This window comes from Rhodnius prolixus, unplaced genomic scaffold, assembly GCF_049639745.1.
Source record: "Rhodnius prolixus isolate KJV_2025 unplaced genomic scaffold, Rpr scaffold_3, whole genome shotgun sequence".
Taxonomy (NCBI): Eukaryota; Metazoa; Arthropoda; class Insecta; order Hemiptera; family Reduviidae; genus Rhodnius; species Rhodnius prolixus.
The window spans coordinates 46,421,950-46,440,524 of record NW_027411603.1 but is presented as its reverse complement, the minus strand read 5'-3'; the positions used below and the strand labels follow the sequence as shown (position 1 = coordinate 46,440,524).

The 18,575-nt window shown below is 32.0% G+C and overlaps 1 protein-coding gene across 9 annotated transcripts in view; it reads right to left on the bottom strand.

Annotated features, from left to right (window-relative positions):
- LOC141453144 (neuroglobin-like) overlaps positions 1-18,575 on the bottom strand; it is a 210,294-nt gene that overhangs the window by 7,935 nt on the left and 183,784 nt on the right. For 4 of the 9 annotated variants that reach the window (XR_012457796.1, XR_012457794.1, XR_012457795.1 and 1 more), the window contains exon 2: positions 2,336-2,567. Coding sequence is in view for 6 of the 9 variants with exons in the window: in XM_074125962.1 (XP_073982063.1) it covers positions 2,336-2,567 (232 nt within the window). In the remaining 3 variants the exon portion in view is untranslated. Of the gene's footprint in view, positions 1-2,335; positions 2,568-3,586; positions 3,705-5,237; positions 5,914-9,806; positions 10,097-10,175; positions 12,703-13,959; positions 14,135-16,299; positions 16,618-18,575 lie in introns of those variants that run through there. The other 5 variants (XM_074125965.1, XM_074125964.1, XM_074125966.1 and 2 more) reach the window with 5 other exon arrangements.

Sequence of the window (18,575 nt, the reverse complement as noted above, 5' to 3'; positions counted from 1 at the left end):
TTTGAAAAGTAACTTTTAAGAAATATTTTGATTTACAAGTACAGAAAAGTAAAATTTTAAGACAGAACTAATGTATCAGAGATTAAAAAAAGTAATATGCTAGCAACGTAGAAGAATTTTGACAGCCAAGTTGCGGTACCTATGATGGGTCCAAATCCAGCCACATCTTAATATTGACGATCTGACAGTTCGCAATATTCTGCTTAGTTAGCAAGAAAATGAATTAAAGACAAAATTTTACATCCTATCAACAATAAAAAAAATAAATTTCCCTAAAAGGAGTCGCTGACTAAGTTTCTCGCTGCAGGAATTCAAATAGATTTCCAATTAATAAGTTCTTTGATAATATATTTAACAGTAAAGCTCTTTTATTGAATGGAAAAGATTAACTTCATTAAATGAAAGTTCAAAGTAACAGTATGCTTTTTGAACTACTAAGTAAGGGCTATAATGTTATTATAATATCATTTATACCTTTGTTGGACGGTTCAAAAGAATGAATTGAGATCGTGAAAGATGGTACAGAACCATCACGAAGTGAGTAGCTGATGTTTAAAAAAAAAATAATTTTTTCCAAGGTAATTATTCTACTCCATGGAGGTACTGCTTTACTTCATTTTTTCCCCGAAGGAAAAAAATGGAAAGAAAACAAGGTAAAAATATGAACGTAGAAGAAAGGAAAATTTGATTACATCGAAGAAGAAAAGTTGGGGAAAAACTTCAGAGTAATGTGTTAATTAAGAAGAAGAAGAAGAAGAAAAAAAAGGGTTAACTTTCACAGGAAATGAAACCCAGTTTTATCCAATCAAGGGGCTTGGGTTGATTTATTGATGAAGGACACCAATTAGAACACTTGATTTATTGCAGATGTTCTGCCAAGAAAATCTCCAATGTGAAACAATCACCCGAACCTTCTCTTATACTTCAGCAGATGCTCCAATAACTGACAATTTTCTAAAGTTGTCATTCTTCTTCTTCTTCTTCTTCTTCTTTGACTCCAAGGTTAAATCACTTGTGGCCGCAAAACCATGTTGCCAGGGAGGAAAAGTTGCAAAATATATTTCGATATCTAAAATTTGTTTGAATTTTTGATAGAGTACGCTATTTTCAAGAATATTAATAATCAATTGCCACAAAGCTTTCAAAAAATCCGAGTCCAAGGGCTAGATCACACCATTTAGATCTCAAAATGACTGACTGATAAAACGATGATGTAATGATCAATTCTAACCTTAATGAACTGCTTTGTTATCATTAATCGATTCTTGAGTTTTAGTTGATTACTTAATGACTGTACAGGTAGATATCCAGACAACAGATTTAGAGTTTCTATATTTTTATAAAATTTAAACTGCTCCAAATGGAAAGGAGCTAGCAAATATGTTTACGAGAGTATTCAAGCAGTTGAAGGCGAGACCAGCAAAACTAAAATACATTTTGATTCACGGTTCGATCCTGATCTAAGCCTTTGGATGTTATTTTATGAACAACATGAGAAATTTATTGTAAAGTACGTTTGCTAGCCGCCTCTGTCCATGACAAATAACTTGATAGAAAATAGGCCTAATTTTATTTTATTTAGTGAATAAGGAGTAAAAGAATTTCATCATTAGCTGCATAGGTCTGGGAGTTTTTAGAGAATCAATCAAAAAACTACATTTTTCGTAAAGTATTACTTCTGCTTAAACCAGTTTGGCCGAAACTTTAATATCAGAAGCGACTAAGTATCCAAAAGGAGTTTGTAGTTTAAGAAAATTTTTTATATTCGAGTTACTTGGACATCAGACTCTAGTCACGATTTTTTCTTAGCTTTGTTATTTTCAGCTTTTCAATTCTAAAATTCTATGTTGGATGGGTGCTTCCCTCTGTCGCTGTTTTGATACAAACTCTAGAGGAGTACTAGCTACGACGCTATTATAAAAGAGGAGTTGATGACGGCTGTTGTCAATGCCATTACAATTGAGTAAATAACTGATAAAAAATAAATATATTTGTAAATAGAACACGATCTTAGAACTGTGTGCTACAACCAAATTTTCAACATCAACAATAATTGAATTATTAATATTATATTGAATATAATATTGAATTATCAATAATAATTGACAAAGAGAATAATAAAACTATACTGTAATACAGAAATTGAAGGATCTAAACTCAATTAATCGAAGTGGAAAAAATTATTTAAAATCAAATACTTAGCAAACAAAAAAGTAAATAAAATCTAACCAATAAAAACCATATCCCCATAATACAGAGTAAAAGATATTTCCGATTCAAATTCAATTGAAACAGTCAAAAAATTAAAATAAAAATTAAAAAAGAATGAACTTACCCAGAAATAATCCGGCTTAAAACCAGGTATCTTTCTGTGCGATTGACCTATTTGTGTTAGAAAGGAGAAAAATGTATCTAAATCGTCCAGTTCTTTGATGCCCTCGTCCAGCGTGGACATCACTTTGGTAGCGTGCTCTTGAAGTTCTACAGATTCGGCTTGTTCTTCTTTCGTTCTCAGTTCTTTTAGTTTCGCGAACAGGCCCAGCAGTTCTTCATGTTCCTCGAACAATCTAATTGGGCAGACAGAAAAAAAAAAAATGCTTTAAAGATTAAAATGAGTAGGAGACAATGGGACACATTTATTATAGTTTACTTAAATTGAGTAACCGCAGTTACTCGCAACAGATTGTCACCAAAATATTTTTATATAAAACTTAAAAAGAAATTTATGTTCTTAGTAGCTAAGAATATTCTGTCAGCACTGTAAAAAATCGAAAAGTTCATTGGATATAAAGAGATTCAAATTTGTAAGTTCACTATTCCGCGTTATACCGTCACTTTTGATATAACTCTCCAACAACTCATCCTCGCTGGCACCACATTAGCTGAGCAGTTAGAGGCTAAGATGTATATTGGTAGTGGGTTCCGGATTCCCGGACTAAGCCTTGGTTTTAATTTAATGGTAAATAAAAGGTTTGCTTTCACGATACCTAATGTGGTAGTTGGACATAAGGCCCGCCTGAAAAAATAGGGATTACTTTACATTTTGTAACTCATTATTTCTTCAATCTTCAAGTTTGGCGGATTCTGAAAGACAAATAAAAATCAATTTCTTTTTAAACTCCTTGAAATATGAAAAAATCGACTTTCTCTTCCATCAATTATAATTAACAAATGAATAAACAGATCGATCTTTACTATCACTTACTCTTAGTAAGAAGAAATCTACAAAAAGATAATTAATTTATGCTTCTTAAACGGGGTTGTGATTATCTTGTTGAAGTTACATGATTAAGGAATGCTCTGGGGTAATAAGGTGGTATTTTTTTAATGAGTTTTAAGTTTCGGCATTATAATTGAACTAGAATTATTATAAAATCAATCGTACGTCTAACTGTTAAACAAAATGAATCTATTTAATGCATAAATCTATCTGTAGATACTTTAACTGCTAGATCTCTGCTAAGTTAAGAGAAAGAATACAAAAAGAGATTTACTCACACAAAGTAGAATAAAAAAGTTTTTTTTAAAATAAATGACAACCTTCAGTTAGATATTTTATTCAATTCATTTCAAGTTAGATTGTTACCGGTTTTTTTCTTCTTCTTGTATATATATAGATTCATTGTCTTTGACAAGTAGGCAACTGTTTGAGTGGTAGCAGAATAGTACCAACAAAGTGCCCTTTGATGTTTCCAAGTAATGACCTACAACAGTTTCTACATTATTTTCCTACCCAAGAAATCATTATCTACATTTTTTTTTTTTTTTGGTTACAGTAACAGGAAGAGAATCATTTATTTACTTCAGCTTCCATGCAAGCTTTCTATTGATCTTATCACCTAGTTATCTTACTTCATCCTAGCTAAATGTTATATTTAAAAATCATCAGTCTTCAAATCAAAAGTAGGTGTTGTTTTTCTTAAACTATTTCACAGCTAAGCTCCTAAAAGCGAACAAAGAACAATAAAAGTTTCTAAATTTCATCATTTTAGCAATATTTACTTTTAAATATAAACTTGAGGCCCTTTTACTAGCACTAAGGGCAAGAAAAAAGCGTTAAATAAATCTAAAATAAAAGTTATCTTCTGCTTTCAAAAGGGGGCAATTATTTTTTCCTAAACTGTGTAAATAAAGTTGTACATTTAATCTGTAGTCAATAATTTTTTTTTTTTTAATCTCTAGAGGATAAAAGTAATCTCAGTGTTGACATATCTCTAATTAGGCAAGCTTCAAATTTTGGATTGAATCAATGATTTTTTTTAAAAGTAAAATTATCGGTTACTAGCACTTTTTTTAAAATAACATTTTCATTATCATTGAAACGGAAATTATAATTTAATAAACATTATATCGACCTCAAAAATAATAAACCATTAACTTAAAAGCTTACACCTTTTCGGATGGGAGAACTCCATTTCTATTAAGCAGAAAACTCTCTTACAATTGGAGGTAATGTCATTCTTTGCTCGGCATTCTACAGGTTTAATTAAAATCCTGTCTCAAAATTTATTAGTGAAGAAGTAGCATTCGCAATGTACAACGCATAAGTCTGAAGCGTAATTTTTGGTTATTGTTAATGAATGTATGCCTTGCCAACGCCTGAAAATTAGCCTACCCAGTGCAATAAGCTCGACTTTCAGCTACTATCTATGTTATCAATGGACGGTGAATTTTTAGAAGCTACTAGAAAAAAGGAAATGGAATCCGAGATTTCAGTGTCCAGGCACAATTACTGTTGTAAACTCTTCCGTGAGAAGTGTGAAAGCCATCCACTTCTTTTCCAACAAAAATTTCTTAGGAATAGAACTGGAAAAAAGAAGATAACAAATTTGCCATATTTATAAAGCGTTTGAAAATGAATGGATAGATTATTTGGTGGCCACTATTTTTTCGTAACTCCTAGTGATGTGAAAATATGGCTTCCACTTGGACCAATCACCTTATATCTAAGTCTCAGTTTCTAAAGTGGGATGAAAATCATTAAGTTACCTCGAAACGGTTCAGTGCCGCGAAGTCCCCTTCTTTAAAGTGTGGATGAGTTAATGAATGGAGATTTAAATTGTAGAAATATGTTGTGAACGAAAGCAGATATGGCGCGCTAAGCCCACAAAAAAACTCCCCACTAATTATAATTTTATTAAGAAAATAAGGCCAACTTAATATAAATTGGTTTTCAAATTCTTTTATAACTGTAACAATAATTGCAGTGAAAGAAATACGTTTAAATTTAAACTTACATAAGCCACATTCCTGAGACATTCTCTTCCAAAGCGCTGCTATTCACACAAATAGTTCTTTGACTGGAACTATGATTTAATACGTAGTAACTTTTATCATTGTAGTTACATTCCATAAACTTTCTTTAATAAATTCGTATTGAAAATTTCTATGAATAAAACTTATTTGTTTTCTTTGAACGTGTGAATAAATTGTCCATTGTGGCCTTGTTTTTTGTTCAATGGGAGAGACATACCTCGCCCAGTAATGTAAATGATAACTGTTCCAGATTCAGTTAGCAAACTCTGGCAGTGTCGGTAGCCATTTAAATCTAGATGAATGAATTATTGCCGTGTGTGATTGTGAAGGTAGCGGTGCCAAAAATCGATAAGCGCCAGTTTAATATAGCTAAAGCTATTCTGCTTTTTCCTTTAAAAGAAGAGTTCACCTCCACTCATGGCTCCATGTATCTGTAACATATCTGCCACCTGCTCTGCACAACGTTTACGGATGAAATATTTCTATCTTTCCCGCTAGGTTCGCTCTCTCTTTCTCCATTTTATTATAACGTGCAAGTTCAAAGCTTTATAATCTTTGTAAATAAAAAGGATGTTCTCTCCAAAATGTATTTATTAAACATTATTTCGCTCTTGGTGTTTGATAAAAAAAGTGAGAAGAATACGAAAATTCTTGGATCTGCAACAGTTTAGTAAATAGAAGCCAATTATAATTATATTAACAAATATAATGTAGGGCTTTCTGACCTATAGGCCAATAATAATTGCGAAATGATTTCAAAAATAATTGAGCTGCAAATTTTACTACATTTTCTGGCAGGAAATAGTTACTCTTTTTATGCCCAGATTACTCTCAACGCTTTCCGTAAATGACGTGGAGTCACGAAGAAATAACAGAATAGGATTATGGTCCATTCTCATTCAATTGTTCTCCAAATTTAAATCCAAATCATATCTATCGCTCTTCAAACCAACAAGTGTAACCATCCCTAATATAAAAATACCTATATACCCAATAAACTACCTTCCTTTTTTTTTTTAAGACTCTTCAAGCCTAGTGGGTCCTGGGCTAGTCAGTAGGACTCCCACATTAGTCTGTTCTTTGGCGGTAAATTCTCCATTTATGATGATGTTGCTGTAATAACAAAATCATCAACAACTTAAAAATAGTTTATGCGTAGTTACTACAAGGTGCATTAACCCTTGTGAATCCTGGTAAAAAAATCAAAGAGGTACAACTAAGTACATGGAACAACTACAAGAAAAGTAATTTTTTTTTTTGTATAGGAAATATCCCTCCTACAAGCAAAAAATTACTAGGCAGAGAACTATTCTTGGACCTACTATGGTCTTCAATAGTTAGGTCACTTGGACGCTAATGAAGGAGCGGTAAAGAAAGAAAAATCCTGAGAAGTAAACGCTGTATTCTTGAAAGTTTATACGATCTAGTGGTGTGCTAGAAGAGGAATCCGTAAGACTGGTAGCAGAACACTGGCAATAACTGGAGTCCAAAGCTAAGATGTTTGTTTAGATGTAGACCTTCAAGAAATGAATGTGTGTGTATAAATTCTAAAATTTCTTAAATTATATCTTTTTTCTCTCTCTTTGAAGAGTTTAATTCTTGATATTCTCCAAGTATCCCGTATTTATAACCAACTCAAAAAAGTCTCTATAGAACACAACTAGAAAACCAATGAAAAAGTAAATTTGAGAGCAATGAAGAAACTCGCTTTCAGAAAATGTTTTTCAGTGAATGTAGGAGAATGAAAGTGTGGGTTGAGTGAGGAAAGGCAAGTTCAGCTTTTCTCAGCTCTAACCGGCTCCAAACCAGCCACAAGGAAAAATAAGGAAAAGTAAAAAAAAAGAAAAGAAAGAAGGTTAAAACGCCCTTTTGTGTATGCGTCAGAAAAACAACTTTAACTAACAAACACCCTTCTCTAAATAAATGGAAAACTCGGGAAATAAAAATACAGAAGACAAAAGGTGATAAATTGCTTTTCACTTAAGTTTATAATTACCTAAAATTTTAGAAAAAATTCAATGTTCTCATACTGATAGATAAGGAGGTAAGTAGAGTTGGTTTACCGAAAATGAGTCAGTGAAGAAGCTTTTTCTTATATGGGGAAAATTGCTTCCTTCAGCATGCGTTGCGTTGTTGCCATTGAGGATTATGGTCTTTCTTAATCACTTTTAATCCGAATTTAAGTCCAAGTAACATCTATCGTATTACAAACCAACAAGTACATCCCTACAGTACAAATACCTGTAAGCCCAATTAAATTATCTTCCCTTCTTAGATGCTGTTCAACCCTACAACCCTGGTGGGTCTCTAGCTTAGTCAGTGAGCTTTAACAGTTGTCTTTTACTCTAAAATTAAGGCAGAGGTTTTCAATTTTATTTTTTTTTTAATTCCCTCACTTTTAGGTGTTTGAGGTGTCTGTGTAAGCGTTTTAACCCTGGGATACCCAAAAGCATGCGAAAATCCCTAAAGAAATGGGTTATCCACTTCCTCCTTTATGACGTTATCAAACAAAACAGCACAGGTTTTATTTTAAATTGATGAATTCAAAGAAGTTTGAATAAGATAAGATAAAATGGGAGATCAGCAGAAATAAAAAAAAATCATGCTTTCAAACCCGATGTTTAGTACAGCAGAGTCAACGTAATTACCATTAGTTTTCTAAAATACCTTGTAAACGAATGATCAAAGCAAAATTTCTATTCATTAGAAGGGTAGAATATATACTAACAATATTGAACGTAATCCATGGTGAAATACTAAAACACGGTGAATACACTTCAACGTAAAGTTATATAGCTTTATAGTTAGGAACTATGACTATAGTGTTATAAATTTTACCAGTGGATCAATTTGAAACTATTGTAGAAGTGCAGCGTTTGTTGCTCACCGAAACATTCTAGGCTTACGTTCTCTAATCATGGCAGATTCATGGTTGTAGTAGTGGGTCTTAATATGCCCATTAATGAGCCTTAAGGCTCTTCCATTGCGACAGGAACCTAACGCAAATATAGTACGAGTCCTAACATAAGGAAAAAAAATTTTTAAACCTAAATTAGAAAAAGGCTTTAAAAGGGAAGTACAAAAATCTTGGAAACCTTGTAGTTTCTACAAACCTGCACTAGGTCTAAGGAAGCAATAGGTCGTAGTTTTTTTTTTTTTTTACCTTTACAGACTCTTTTTGTCCGCAACTGCAATCAGATGATATCCATCTATCGGTTAAACTGATGTTTTGATTGAGAATAAATTAGTTTAAACTCCATGAAACAAAGATACGAATGTATACAGAGAGAGAGAGAGATTCATGAATATTTACTAACAATAGTGAACGTAATCCACGGTGAAACAAACGATTTTATGAAATGATAAACGTATTAAAAATACAAACAGTTGTATGGAGTACAGATTTATTATATCTTTGTATTCACTTCATGATCAATAAAATTTTTGCGAGAATTCTTTGCATGATCTAAATCACTAAAGAACGAACACTGTTGATACTGAGGTCACCAATATTTGGCCCCAATTCTGATGGTTTGTGTAATAAAAGAAAAAAATATTAGTTTGAAAAGTCACACGAATTTATTATATTTAATTAAGTTTTCTTGATATTTAGTATTTGACAAAAGAGAAGCTGAAATTAGTTAACTAACTACACAGTACTAGAAAAATTCCAAAAGAAAGCATGACAAAAAACTTCCCCAAAACTCTACTAAAATCATTATTGCCTGAGGAAAAGTGGCATGGAAATCACAGTGACAATATTATGTCCAAAATCAAATGAAAACTTTCAATTACCAAAGAAAATTATAGAAAACTTAAAAATAACAGCCGCAATATAGTAAGACGTTCTTCCAACTTCAATTTTGGTTAGTTATTTTATACTACTAAATATTTAACAGGTTTTAGAACCGTACAATATGAGTGCCTAAGAAGCCCGATTTAATAATAAAATGTATTGAAAAATCAATAAAATAAATGTAACGGGCCTATACATAACAATGTCCGAAGTTTAAATAACTAATTGCTGCCGTTTTCAAAACAAAATAAATCAAAATCTATTTAGTAATGACGCACTCTCTGTTCATTGCTATTATTAAAAGCTTAATGGCAGGTCCATTTCAACACCTAAACCAAATTTCAAATCTGATACAGTGACTTTTTAGTTACGCTGATCACACATCCCATAGTCAGACAGATCGATAGGCTCTTATACACACACACGAACAGACCTGTTTGTAAAAACCACTTTTTAAAGGAGAGATCTATAAGAAACCTTAAAACAGATAGTTCAACTCAATGAAAAAAAAATGCAGATTACTGACTCCTAATTTGGACCAAAAGCTAGTTGAGTTTGCGAAATCTATCACTTGAACTAATATAACATCCTTTTCGTAGAAAGCAGTACTTTTATACGTATTTTTTGGGGGGATAATGATTTAGTATTAGATGAAAATTTCAGTTGTACAGCAGTGATAAACTAATGAAACGAACAGATCAAAACTACTGCCTGCTTCACTACTTATCTCCTCATAAATTTTAAAAGTACTCACCACAGCAAGAGAAAGACGATTTTTCAAACTAAGGTGTCAACCAAACATGTATCTTCCATGAAAATGTCCTCTCTTATAGAGCAATGTTGAATCTCATCTATCCTCGAATCAACCTTGTGATTTCGACCAATTCTAGCTTTGGTCGAATGATGGATAAAAGCTCAACTCAGTCAGTTTAGCAATGCCGTAAAAATAATTCCTTAGGGTGTAGATTTGTAAACAAAACTTCATCTTGTTTTCAAACGTTTTATTTTTTGCAAATTTCGTTGCTAATAAGTAGTTTTATCAACCTATGCACAACAATATATCTTATTACTATACTAATGATTCTTTATAATAAATTTGTTTGATGTTAAAGTAATTACTTACATTTTTTGTCGTGACTTATTCTATTGTTATTAGTCTACATATCTTTATCACTTTTCTTTGACTATATTGACAGTGTGTTCATGAAGACTACTCCTTTTATCTTTGATTTCTATACTTACTATGTACGTGTGAGTACAACAAACCATGCGAGTTAGTTCTTGTACTTATGAGGAGGTTATAATGTGGCTTCTGATGTACCAAGGTTCACTCTAGTGGCAATTTTACGTTACTATTTGCTGCAAAAGTTTAATTATTTTATAATTTTATATTTTGAGAAATATTGAGTATGATGATTTTATTTCCTTTATTTTTTCATATTATTTTCTAATATATATTTCTTTAACATTTTAAGTAGTTTAAGAAGATTTTTAGAAGAAAATTCAGTAGACGCCAATAATATAAATTTAAAAACTATTTTGAAAGGTGGTGTTCTCCCATAGAATTCACTGACCATTTCTGGAGAGGAGCAGTAACATTCTCATATTTCTTCCTCAATATTTTTAGTATTTTTTTTTAAATAAAAGCGCATCTCCGATAGTTGACATCTGAAACTAAGTACACTTAGTGCAGCCAACTATATCTATTATAGAACCTGAACAACATAGCTCTTAGGAAGGGAAAATGTAAGGGCAGCTTGTACAAACCGAGGACTGTCTCGACCAGAGCCTAGAGAGCAAATCCCTTTCGTTATTAATAATTTTAAGCTAAGGAGAGGGGAATCCCTACATTATCTTGTTAAATAATAATAGAGAATGGACAAAAGGACAGTCACAGTTTTGGACTATCTAAGATTCCAAACATCCAAACCAATTGGACCAATATATTTTAGAAGAAACCATTAGCAATTTTTTTTCACCATCGTACTGCCCTGACCTAAATCCCAATTATACTTAATCTCTTTATATTTCAAACAATCTATTTACAAGGTAAATTGTTATTTCTTCCCTACACTCTCAAACTTAAGAGTGAAAGTGAGCCTTATTATGTACAGATGTCTTTTCAGACCATAGTACCGTTAAAACGACCAAGATTCAGAAGTCTGAGAATTAGCTGGGTACCGTTCAGCTTTCATCAGAATCCGCTCAAAGAAAAAAGTAGAAAACTTAAGATTGAAAAATAAAAATAATTTATTTCTGAAGTTTTATCTTTTAATTTACTTTTAATAGCAGAACTTTTACTAAACTTAGAGTAACTACAGGCATAAATAATTAATATCATTAACATTAAGTTCATGCAATATCTAGCATTTTTATGGGTTAAAGTAATCGTTATTAAAAATACACGGCTTTTATAATTTATATATTGTAATAAGGGAATGTAATATTGTAAAATGGTTAAAGTTGAAGTTTTAGAGCGAGGTTGGTTTACCGCCAAATTAGCTAGGTGGCAGAAGTGAGAGATACATTCCCCCTGAGTCTCTGATCTTCACGCAGACTAAATACCTGGTGGTGGTACACTACTTTGTACTTGTTAGTAAGCGTTTTAAACAATGTTGTTCTATGGTCAAAACTAAGACTAACAGGTCAGAAAGTAATAATTTCATTTTCACGTATTTACTTTAAAAGAAAATTTATGTAAAGGCCAACCACCAAGCTGGGGGGAGCCACTAAACATTAACCAGAAGAAAACAGACAGAATAAAAGTACTAACATTTATATTGGTAAGGGAATAACTGATATAATTATTTTTCTTAAAAAAGAAGTTTTTAGGTTAATGGACAAGTTTGAATAAAGTAGTAGTCAAACAGAACTTTTTCGTTTTCACATAACTGCCATTAAATGAAGTAGTATATTTTTTCAGGTGGGCTTTACGTTCGACTACAAAATTGCTAGCAAGTGGGCGATAACTTACCTTACTATTAAAATCTCATATTAATCATTAAATAAAATCCATGGCCTACTCCAGCTAAAAGTATATACTATATATTCAACCAGTCTATAGTGTTTTGTATTTTTTTGATTCTTTTTGCACTGTTTAAAAAGCGCTCTATTCTACCGGGATGATGGATAGATGAACAGAAGATCCTTTTTCGCAGCACAATGAAAGGATCAGTTTCCTTTAAGGCAATGTTTATTAGTTCTTCACTGTCACAATTTCATTTGCAGCTACGATTTTCCTAAACAGTTTTAGTCCATAGGCTTTGATAATCTTAGTGATCAGCAGAAGATTAAGTTCTGCTAACCATTCGATGTAATGGAAATATTGTCCCAGCTGATTTTTTTTCCCAGTTTCCATCCAACTATAAAGAATTTTCATCTTTTTGGTCAAGGGTCTCATTCTCTTCTATCGTCCTTCCTTTTTCAGATCCTTCAGATCTCCACCAGCCATTTCCTCCTCTAAACCTGCCCTTCACCCTAACTCTCGTCCTTCATCACTCCAGAAATACCCACTCCACCACAACATTCTTAGATCGTATACTCCTATGCACGTGACCGTAACATCTTAAGATCTCCTTTATAACTTGCCTTATTGAACTGTCCTCTTTGATTTCCCGACTCGTTTTGTAATCTACCATTTCTTGCTCTATCTAAAAATAAAAAATAAAAATCTTTTCTATAAAGCTTTTTCTTTACTAGTCATGTCATTTTTTTTCTTATTTTCTATTCAACCAGTAGGTTTGGGAGATACCTGGATACTGGAAAGTCAAATAACACTGGAATCACTTCTTAGAAACGCCCGTTTTCATTAAGTTTGAAGTGAACCACTCAAATATACAATTTAATATAACAATTTAGAGAATGATTTTTGGGGAATATCGAGGTGCGGTCATCAATAAATACAACTTTTTTGCTTTATACCAACGTTTCTGTAATTTTTACTACCTTCTTCAGGTAGTAACACATAACAACAGTTATGATGGTATAGCTCTACATTAAACTTCACAAACTTTTTTATAATACCCTGAAGAAGATAGTAAAAATAACCGAAACGTTGGTATAAAGCAAAAAAGTTGTATTTATTGATATTCCCCAAAAATAATCCATCAACAACGGTCGAAAAAAACCAAAATCATCAACTTTAAAGAATGACTTTAAAGAAAAACATATTATCAGACATTTCTTTGTTTGCTAATTATCTTCCTGAATAAAGAAAAGGAAGAAACGATGGTAAATGTACAAAAGAGAAAACTTCTGTATAAAGACAATCTCTCAACTAGCTCCAATAAAACTACAAATACTAAATACTCATTAAGAACAGGAAGGGCCTCAGAGAATAGTGCCGAACAGAGCCAAAAGTTTCTCTCTTCTCAAAGAAGTTTCAAAGGAAATGGCCAGTTGCCAACCAAGTTAGTCAATGAAAGTCCAGGAAATATATTCTCATAATAATTACGCGAGGAAAAACTTAGTATCAGTAATAAAAGGAAAACGACTTTTCTAAAAAGAGATATCATTTAACGCAACCAAAAAAAATACAAAATAAAGAGAGAATTTTCGTTTTATAAAGAGGCAATCTTAGAAAATATGTCATAAGAAAAATGGAAATAGTTGTGACGATTCTTCTATGGTTTCTTGTACATGTTTCCCAAAATGGTAGATTACAACCCATTAAGGGTTTAAAGACCTTCAACGTCGTTTCTCTTTTACCAGCTTTATTCAAAAACTGTCCCCCCAAAGTAGTGTGACGTAGTTTGTGAAAATTCCGCCTCTCTTTGTGCAGAAATTGAACAGGATTTTAGGCTATTGGTCTTTAAAATGGATTCGATCATGTTACCTAATCATGCTAAATGATTTTAATGGTCCTAATCACAGGTTTTTCCACCTGGCAGAGTGACAAATACGTTTACCTTTAGAGGAAGGATTGATTAACGGCGAGCCCATATGAGTTTAGTTGTTTCTAAGTGTCAATTGCATTATCAGCTTTACAAAAGTGAGGAATAAAATAAAACGATGATATTCATTCATCCGAAATTTACTTTTAAGAACTTTAAATAGTGCAGGACCTGTTCTTTCCCCACAGATCTGTAACAAAAGTTTTGAATTTAAATAAAAAACCAATTCAAGCAACAAACAAAAAAATTGTGTTCAACCCAAAAACATGGTAAATAAAGTAAGTTCACGAAAAAGGAAATTCTACTGCCGCCATTTGGCCTACATAAAGGCTGAAATGTATTGTTCACACGCAACGTAAGTTAATCACTAGGGGCCTCATTATGCTACGGTCAACGACTTCATTTACTTGTAAATGAATACTCCGTGCAATGGATCCCAAAATTGAAATGCCAACCTCTTGTGATTTAGGTTAAACTGTAAATATAATTAGCTACTTTCGGTAAGTTAGAGAAACTATATCTCTTTAAATCATTGGTAAAATTTTGGTGTTCTAATTTTGGAAATCATCCAATCTGAATAAATAACCAATCGCCAAGCTATGCATATTTTCAATCAATCAATCTATAATTGATTGTATTACTTGTACCCAGCATGCATTTTTTCCCCCTAATTTCTGGACAGGTTTTGAATTTTCTTCTCCACTATCAGATAGTTGATTTCAGTAGCTTTATAGATTGACTGTCACTAATTACACTTACCGACTAAGAGTGAGCGGTTATTTTGTAAATGAAATTCTAACTTCTAAATCGCCGATGATTTATGAAAAGCCAAAAACGGGTAAAGCGTGCCATAACGAAGGAAATCTAAAGTTACTATCCAGCTATATTCTGTTCAAAGTTGAATAATGGCATTGCCTTAAATTGATCTATAAATTAGAATTTGAGCAATAAAATGTTGGCGCCTTTTTTTCTTTTAACGAACTGCAAAAGTTCAATTAGTCTAATTTAAATAATAATTTATAGTTAAAACCACCGAAAAATATCCGCTGTGAGTAGTGTACTAGAAGTGATACTTTATTCTATGAAAGAGAATTAGAACTGAATTTTTGTGGAGATTAAAGAATTCAAAAATTTTAAACGAACAATAAACAATCAAATAAATTCTCCAAAGACTAGAAAATATAACAGATAGCGCTGAGAGCAAAAAAATGGAGATAACTGATATCTAAGATGAGTTAACAGCAGCAATACATGTGAGCTAGTCTTTAGATTAATTTGATGATCTACTCAAGCCTAAATTTCGCCTAATAGTAGGCTATAGTTTACAGACAGCCTCATTACTTCAATGCTTATGATGTTCATAATAATTATTGCCCGCTAGTTAGTATTGCTATCTAGCGAGTGATTTTACTAACTACTGTAAAGATCAGCAGCAATGGACATAGATAAGAGCAATTTTTTCCCCCATCTACCCAGTTTTCCTTACTTAAAAAAAAAATTACTTATTAGAAGTGGAAAACCCAATACTCCTTAAATAAGAGAAAGAAATGATTTGTAATCTATATTCTGATTGGAAAAACACACTACCAACGGGATAAAAGAAAATCCCATTATCAACAGTTCGCTCACTTTTTGCCAAAAAAACAAAATATAAAATACGATTAGAATTGATCAAAGGACATTTTGAAAAAAAAAAGAAAAAGTAAAATGAAATAGTCGGCAGCTCAGAGAGGGATACTGCAAAAGGAAGAAATAGTATTTGTAAGTCCCTTAGCGTGAAATTGAAAGAAAACGTCTGCCCTAGGAATGAAAGTTGGAACAAAAAAATCCAATCGTGTATCCCAAACTTTGTTTGCAAAGGTCAATAAGAAAAACATCTCACCCCAGGCTCTATTCTCCATGAATACTAAGCAAATAAATCTTTATTTTCTATTCGCATTTCCATGAAGATTATACCTGAATATGTATGCATGATTTCGCGAAATTAGTTATTTGAAAATATAACACAAATTCTTTGGTCAAGTTGCCAGTAATGAAATCCATAAATTCTTGCCGGTTATTTAAGGGAAATATCCAAAACCAGTCACAAATAAGAAAAACTTATGTACTACCACAGTTAAAATCATCGTCATTCATTAAAATTTTGAGAATACTTCAAAGCGGATACCTCAATTTAGAAATTACACCAGCTCACAACATTTCCTTTTCACAAAATATCGAAGAATAAGTAGTTAAATTGTGTAAACTGTGGAAAGGGAATTTTTGGAAAGGGCTGCCCTTATTATAAGTATTGTAAATAATATGAAGGAAAGATGCTAGGTAGAAGGCTATCAAAATATAAATTAAGTAACTTACTTATATCATCTATCAACTCGAGAAGAGGCAAGTTTATTACAGAAGGACGTCTTATGCTTCTCGAAAAGCTGGTTTCATAGAGATAGTTTTCACTGCCCATAGTTTTTGAGAGAATTCAGCCACTACCAAACTGCTGCAATGTTCATGTTCATAGCAAGGGCCGTGCAGGTGGTAGACTTAATAAATATTGAAAATGAATCCCAACTGAACAATATATTCTTATATACTATCAACTGTTTTAATAAAAGAAAATCATGTTTAAGTTAACGTATCACTACTGCAAGGAAGCTCCTATATGGTTATCTTCCAAAAGGTTATCTCAACAAGGTGAACAGCTGATATCGTTATATATTGCTTGTATGTTTCTTCTTCTGTTTTTATTTTTTATTTAATTAGAAGTTTAATATTTCTTTAGTTTTTCTTTTTATGAGATAATTTGAGTATTGTATATATATATATTTTAATTTTTCCTTAAATCACAACTCCTTGCTTGTAAGACCTAAAGTACCTCAAAGCAATAAATAAATTAATAATAATAAAAAGAAGATATAAAAGAATAAAAATTTGGTTCAAATCGTTCAAATTTCAAACCTCTATATCTCTCTTCGTACTGTTCCGATTTAAATGAATCCTTTACAGAATTATAGAGAAAAGTTAGCTCTATTACTGACTTAAACCGCAATGTTCTGGTGATAATAGTTATTAAGATATGGAAGGTTACATTTTGGAGGTTTTGCAAATGGTTCAAATTTCAAACCTCTATATTTCTATTCGTACAGTTTCGATTTAAATGAATCCTTTAGAGAATCGCAGAGAAAAGTTAGCTCTATCTCTGACATAAGCCACAATGTTTTAGTGATAATAGTTATTAAGATATAGTCCGTGCTTACACCTCTCCATTAGATTACTAATCCACTCTCTAGTCATATTCTATGTCCCTAATCATTTCTAGTTTGTTGAATAACTGGAGAGAAATAAAAAATAAAATTCTTTTATTCCTTTATTAATGTCCTAATTGTACGAAGTCTTTATGAATGCATAATTTGGCGACAATAAAAACTAAATCGTGAAAGAAATGTCGTCCCCTCTTTTAAGACAATCGTTCAGACAATTACTGAATGGTTAAGTGAATAAACTGAGGATATGACTACTTTTGTACGTGAGAAGTACTCGTTTCCTGTTCGAATACTTTGTCCTGTATTCTGTTAGATATAAAAGAATTTAGATTTATTAATGCTAAGATGAATAGAAGATTCAAAATTTCTTATTTTTTAAAAGTTGTTTGTTCAACAACAACCTATAAAGTATATAAGTAGAACTCACTTTTGAAACCGATTTGGAAAGGACCCGAAATAAATTGGCTATGATCAGCCACTCATTCCAATATCTACCGTTTCTAATCATTTGAACCCAAAATTCTTTGCTGATAACGTACCAGGCTCTGCAGGCGCAAATTTGTTCTCAAATTGGGATGATTTTTATTGCCATGACTACCAAATACGGTCCGAATTACCAAAACTCAAGAATCTAAGTATATTATTGTGAACAGTTTATTGTATTATCACTTTACCTTATTACATTATTTTTTGCAGATACGAAAATCATGATAATAATAATAAAAAGTATAGTTAATTATGTGCTGATGTTACTAATTTAACACTGACAATAATTCACGTATTCACCAACCATTGTTAAGGCGAAGTGAATAGGGCTGTGCTACTTAATTCGTTAAAAGGGATAGGGCTGATAGTAGGGGAAAACCAGGGCGAAATATCCCCATGAAGCCTAAGTGCCTCTGACACCCTCCCTTTGGGGAGCCACTGCCTACTAGAAACAGTCGTTATATTAATCTTCTGAGCAAGAGTTTATTGTAGTTAGAACAATGCAATAACGATTTAAATAAAATTAGTGCTAATGAAACACAGTATTATCGTTATTTGAAAGTATAAACATTTATTACCTTTCCCTTATTACAACAACGATGGTCCTGGTCTCAATTTTCTTTATCAAGTTTTCACAGATAGCGGTATGGAAAATACGTGAGTTCTGGAAAAGTAGTTTTTAGAGAAAAACCAAAAATGACAAAAAGCTCAATCTTTATATTTTGTTTCGAGAAAGAAAAATGACAATAAGCACAATAATTTATTAAGGCAAACGGAAATTTGTTGACAGTTCAAAGTTACAAAAATATATGAGTATCATGTTAAAAATCTTTGATTAATTCGTTTATAAAAAATAGTTGAGGTAACTCTTGCCATAAAAAAGTGAGGTATAAA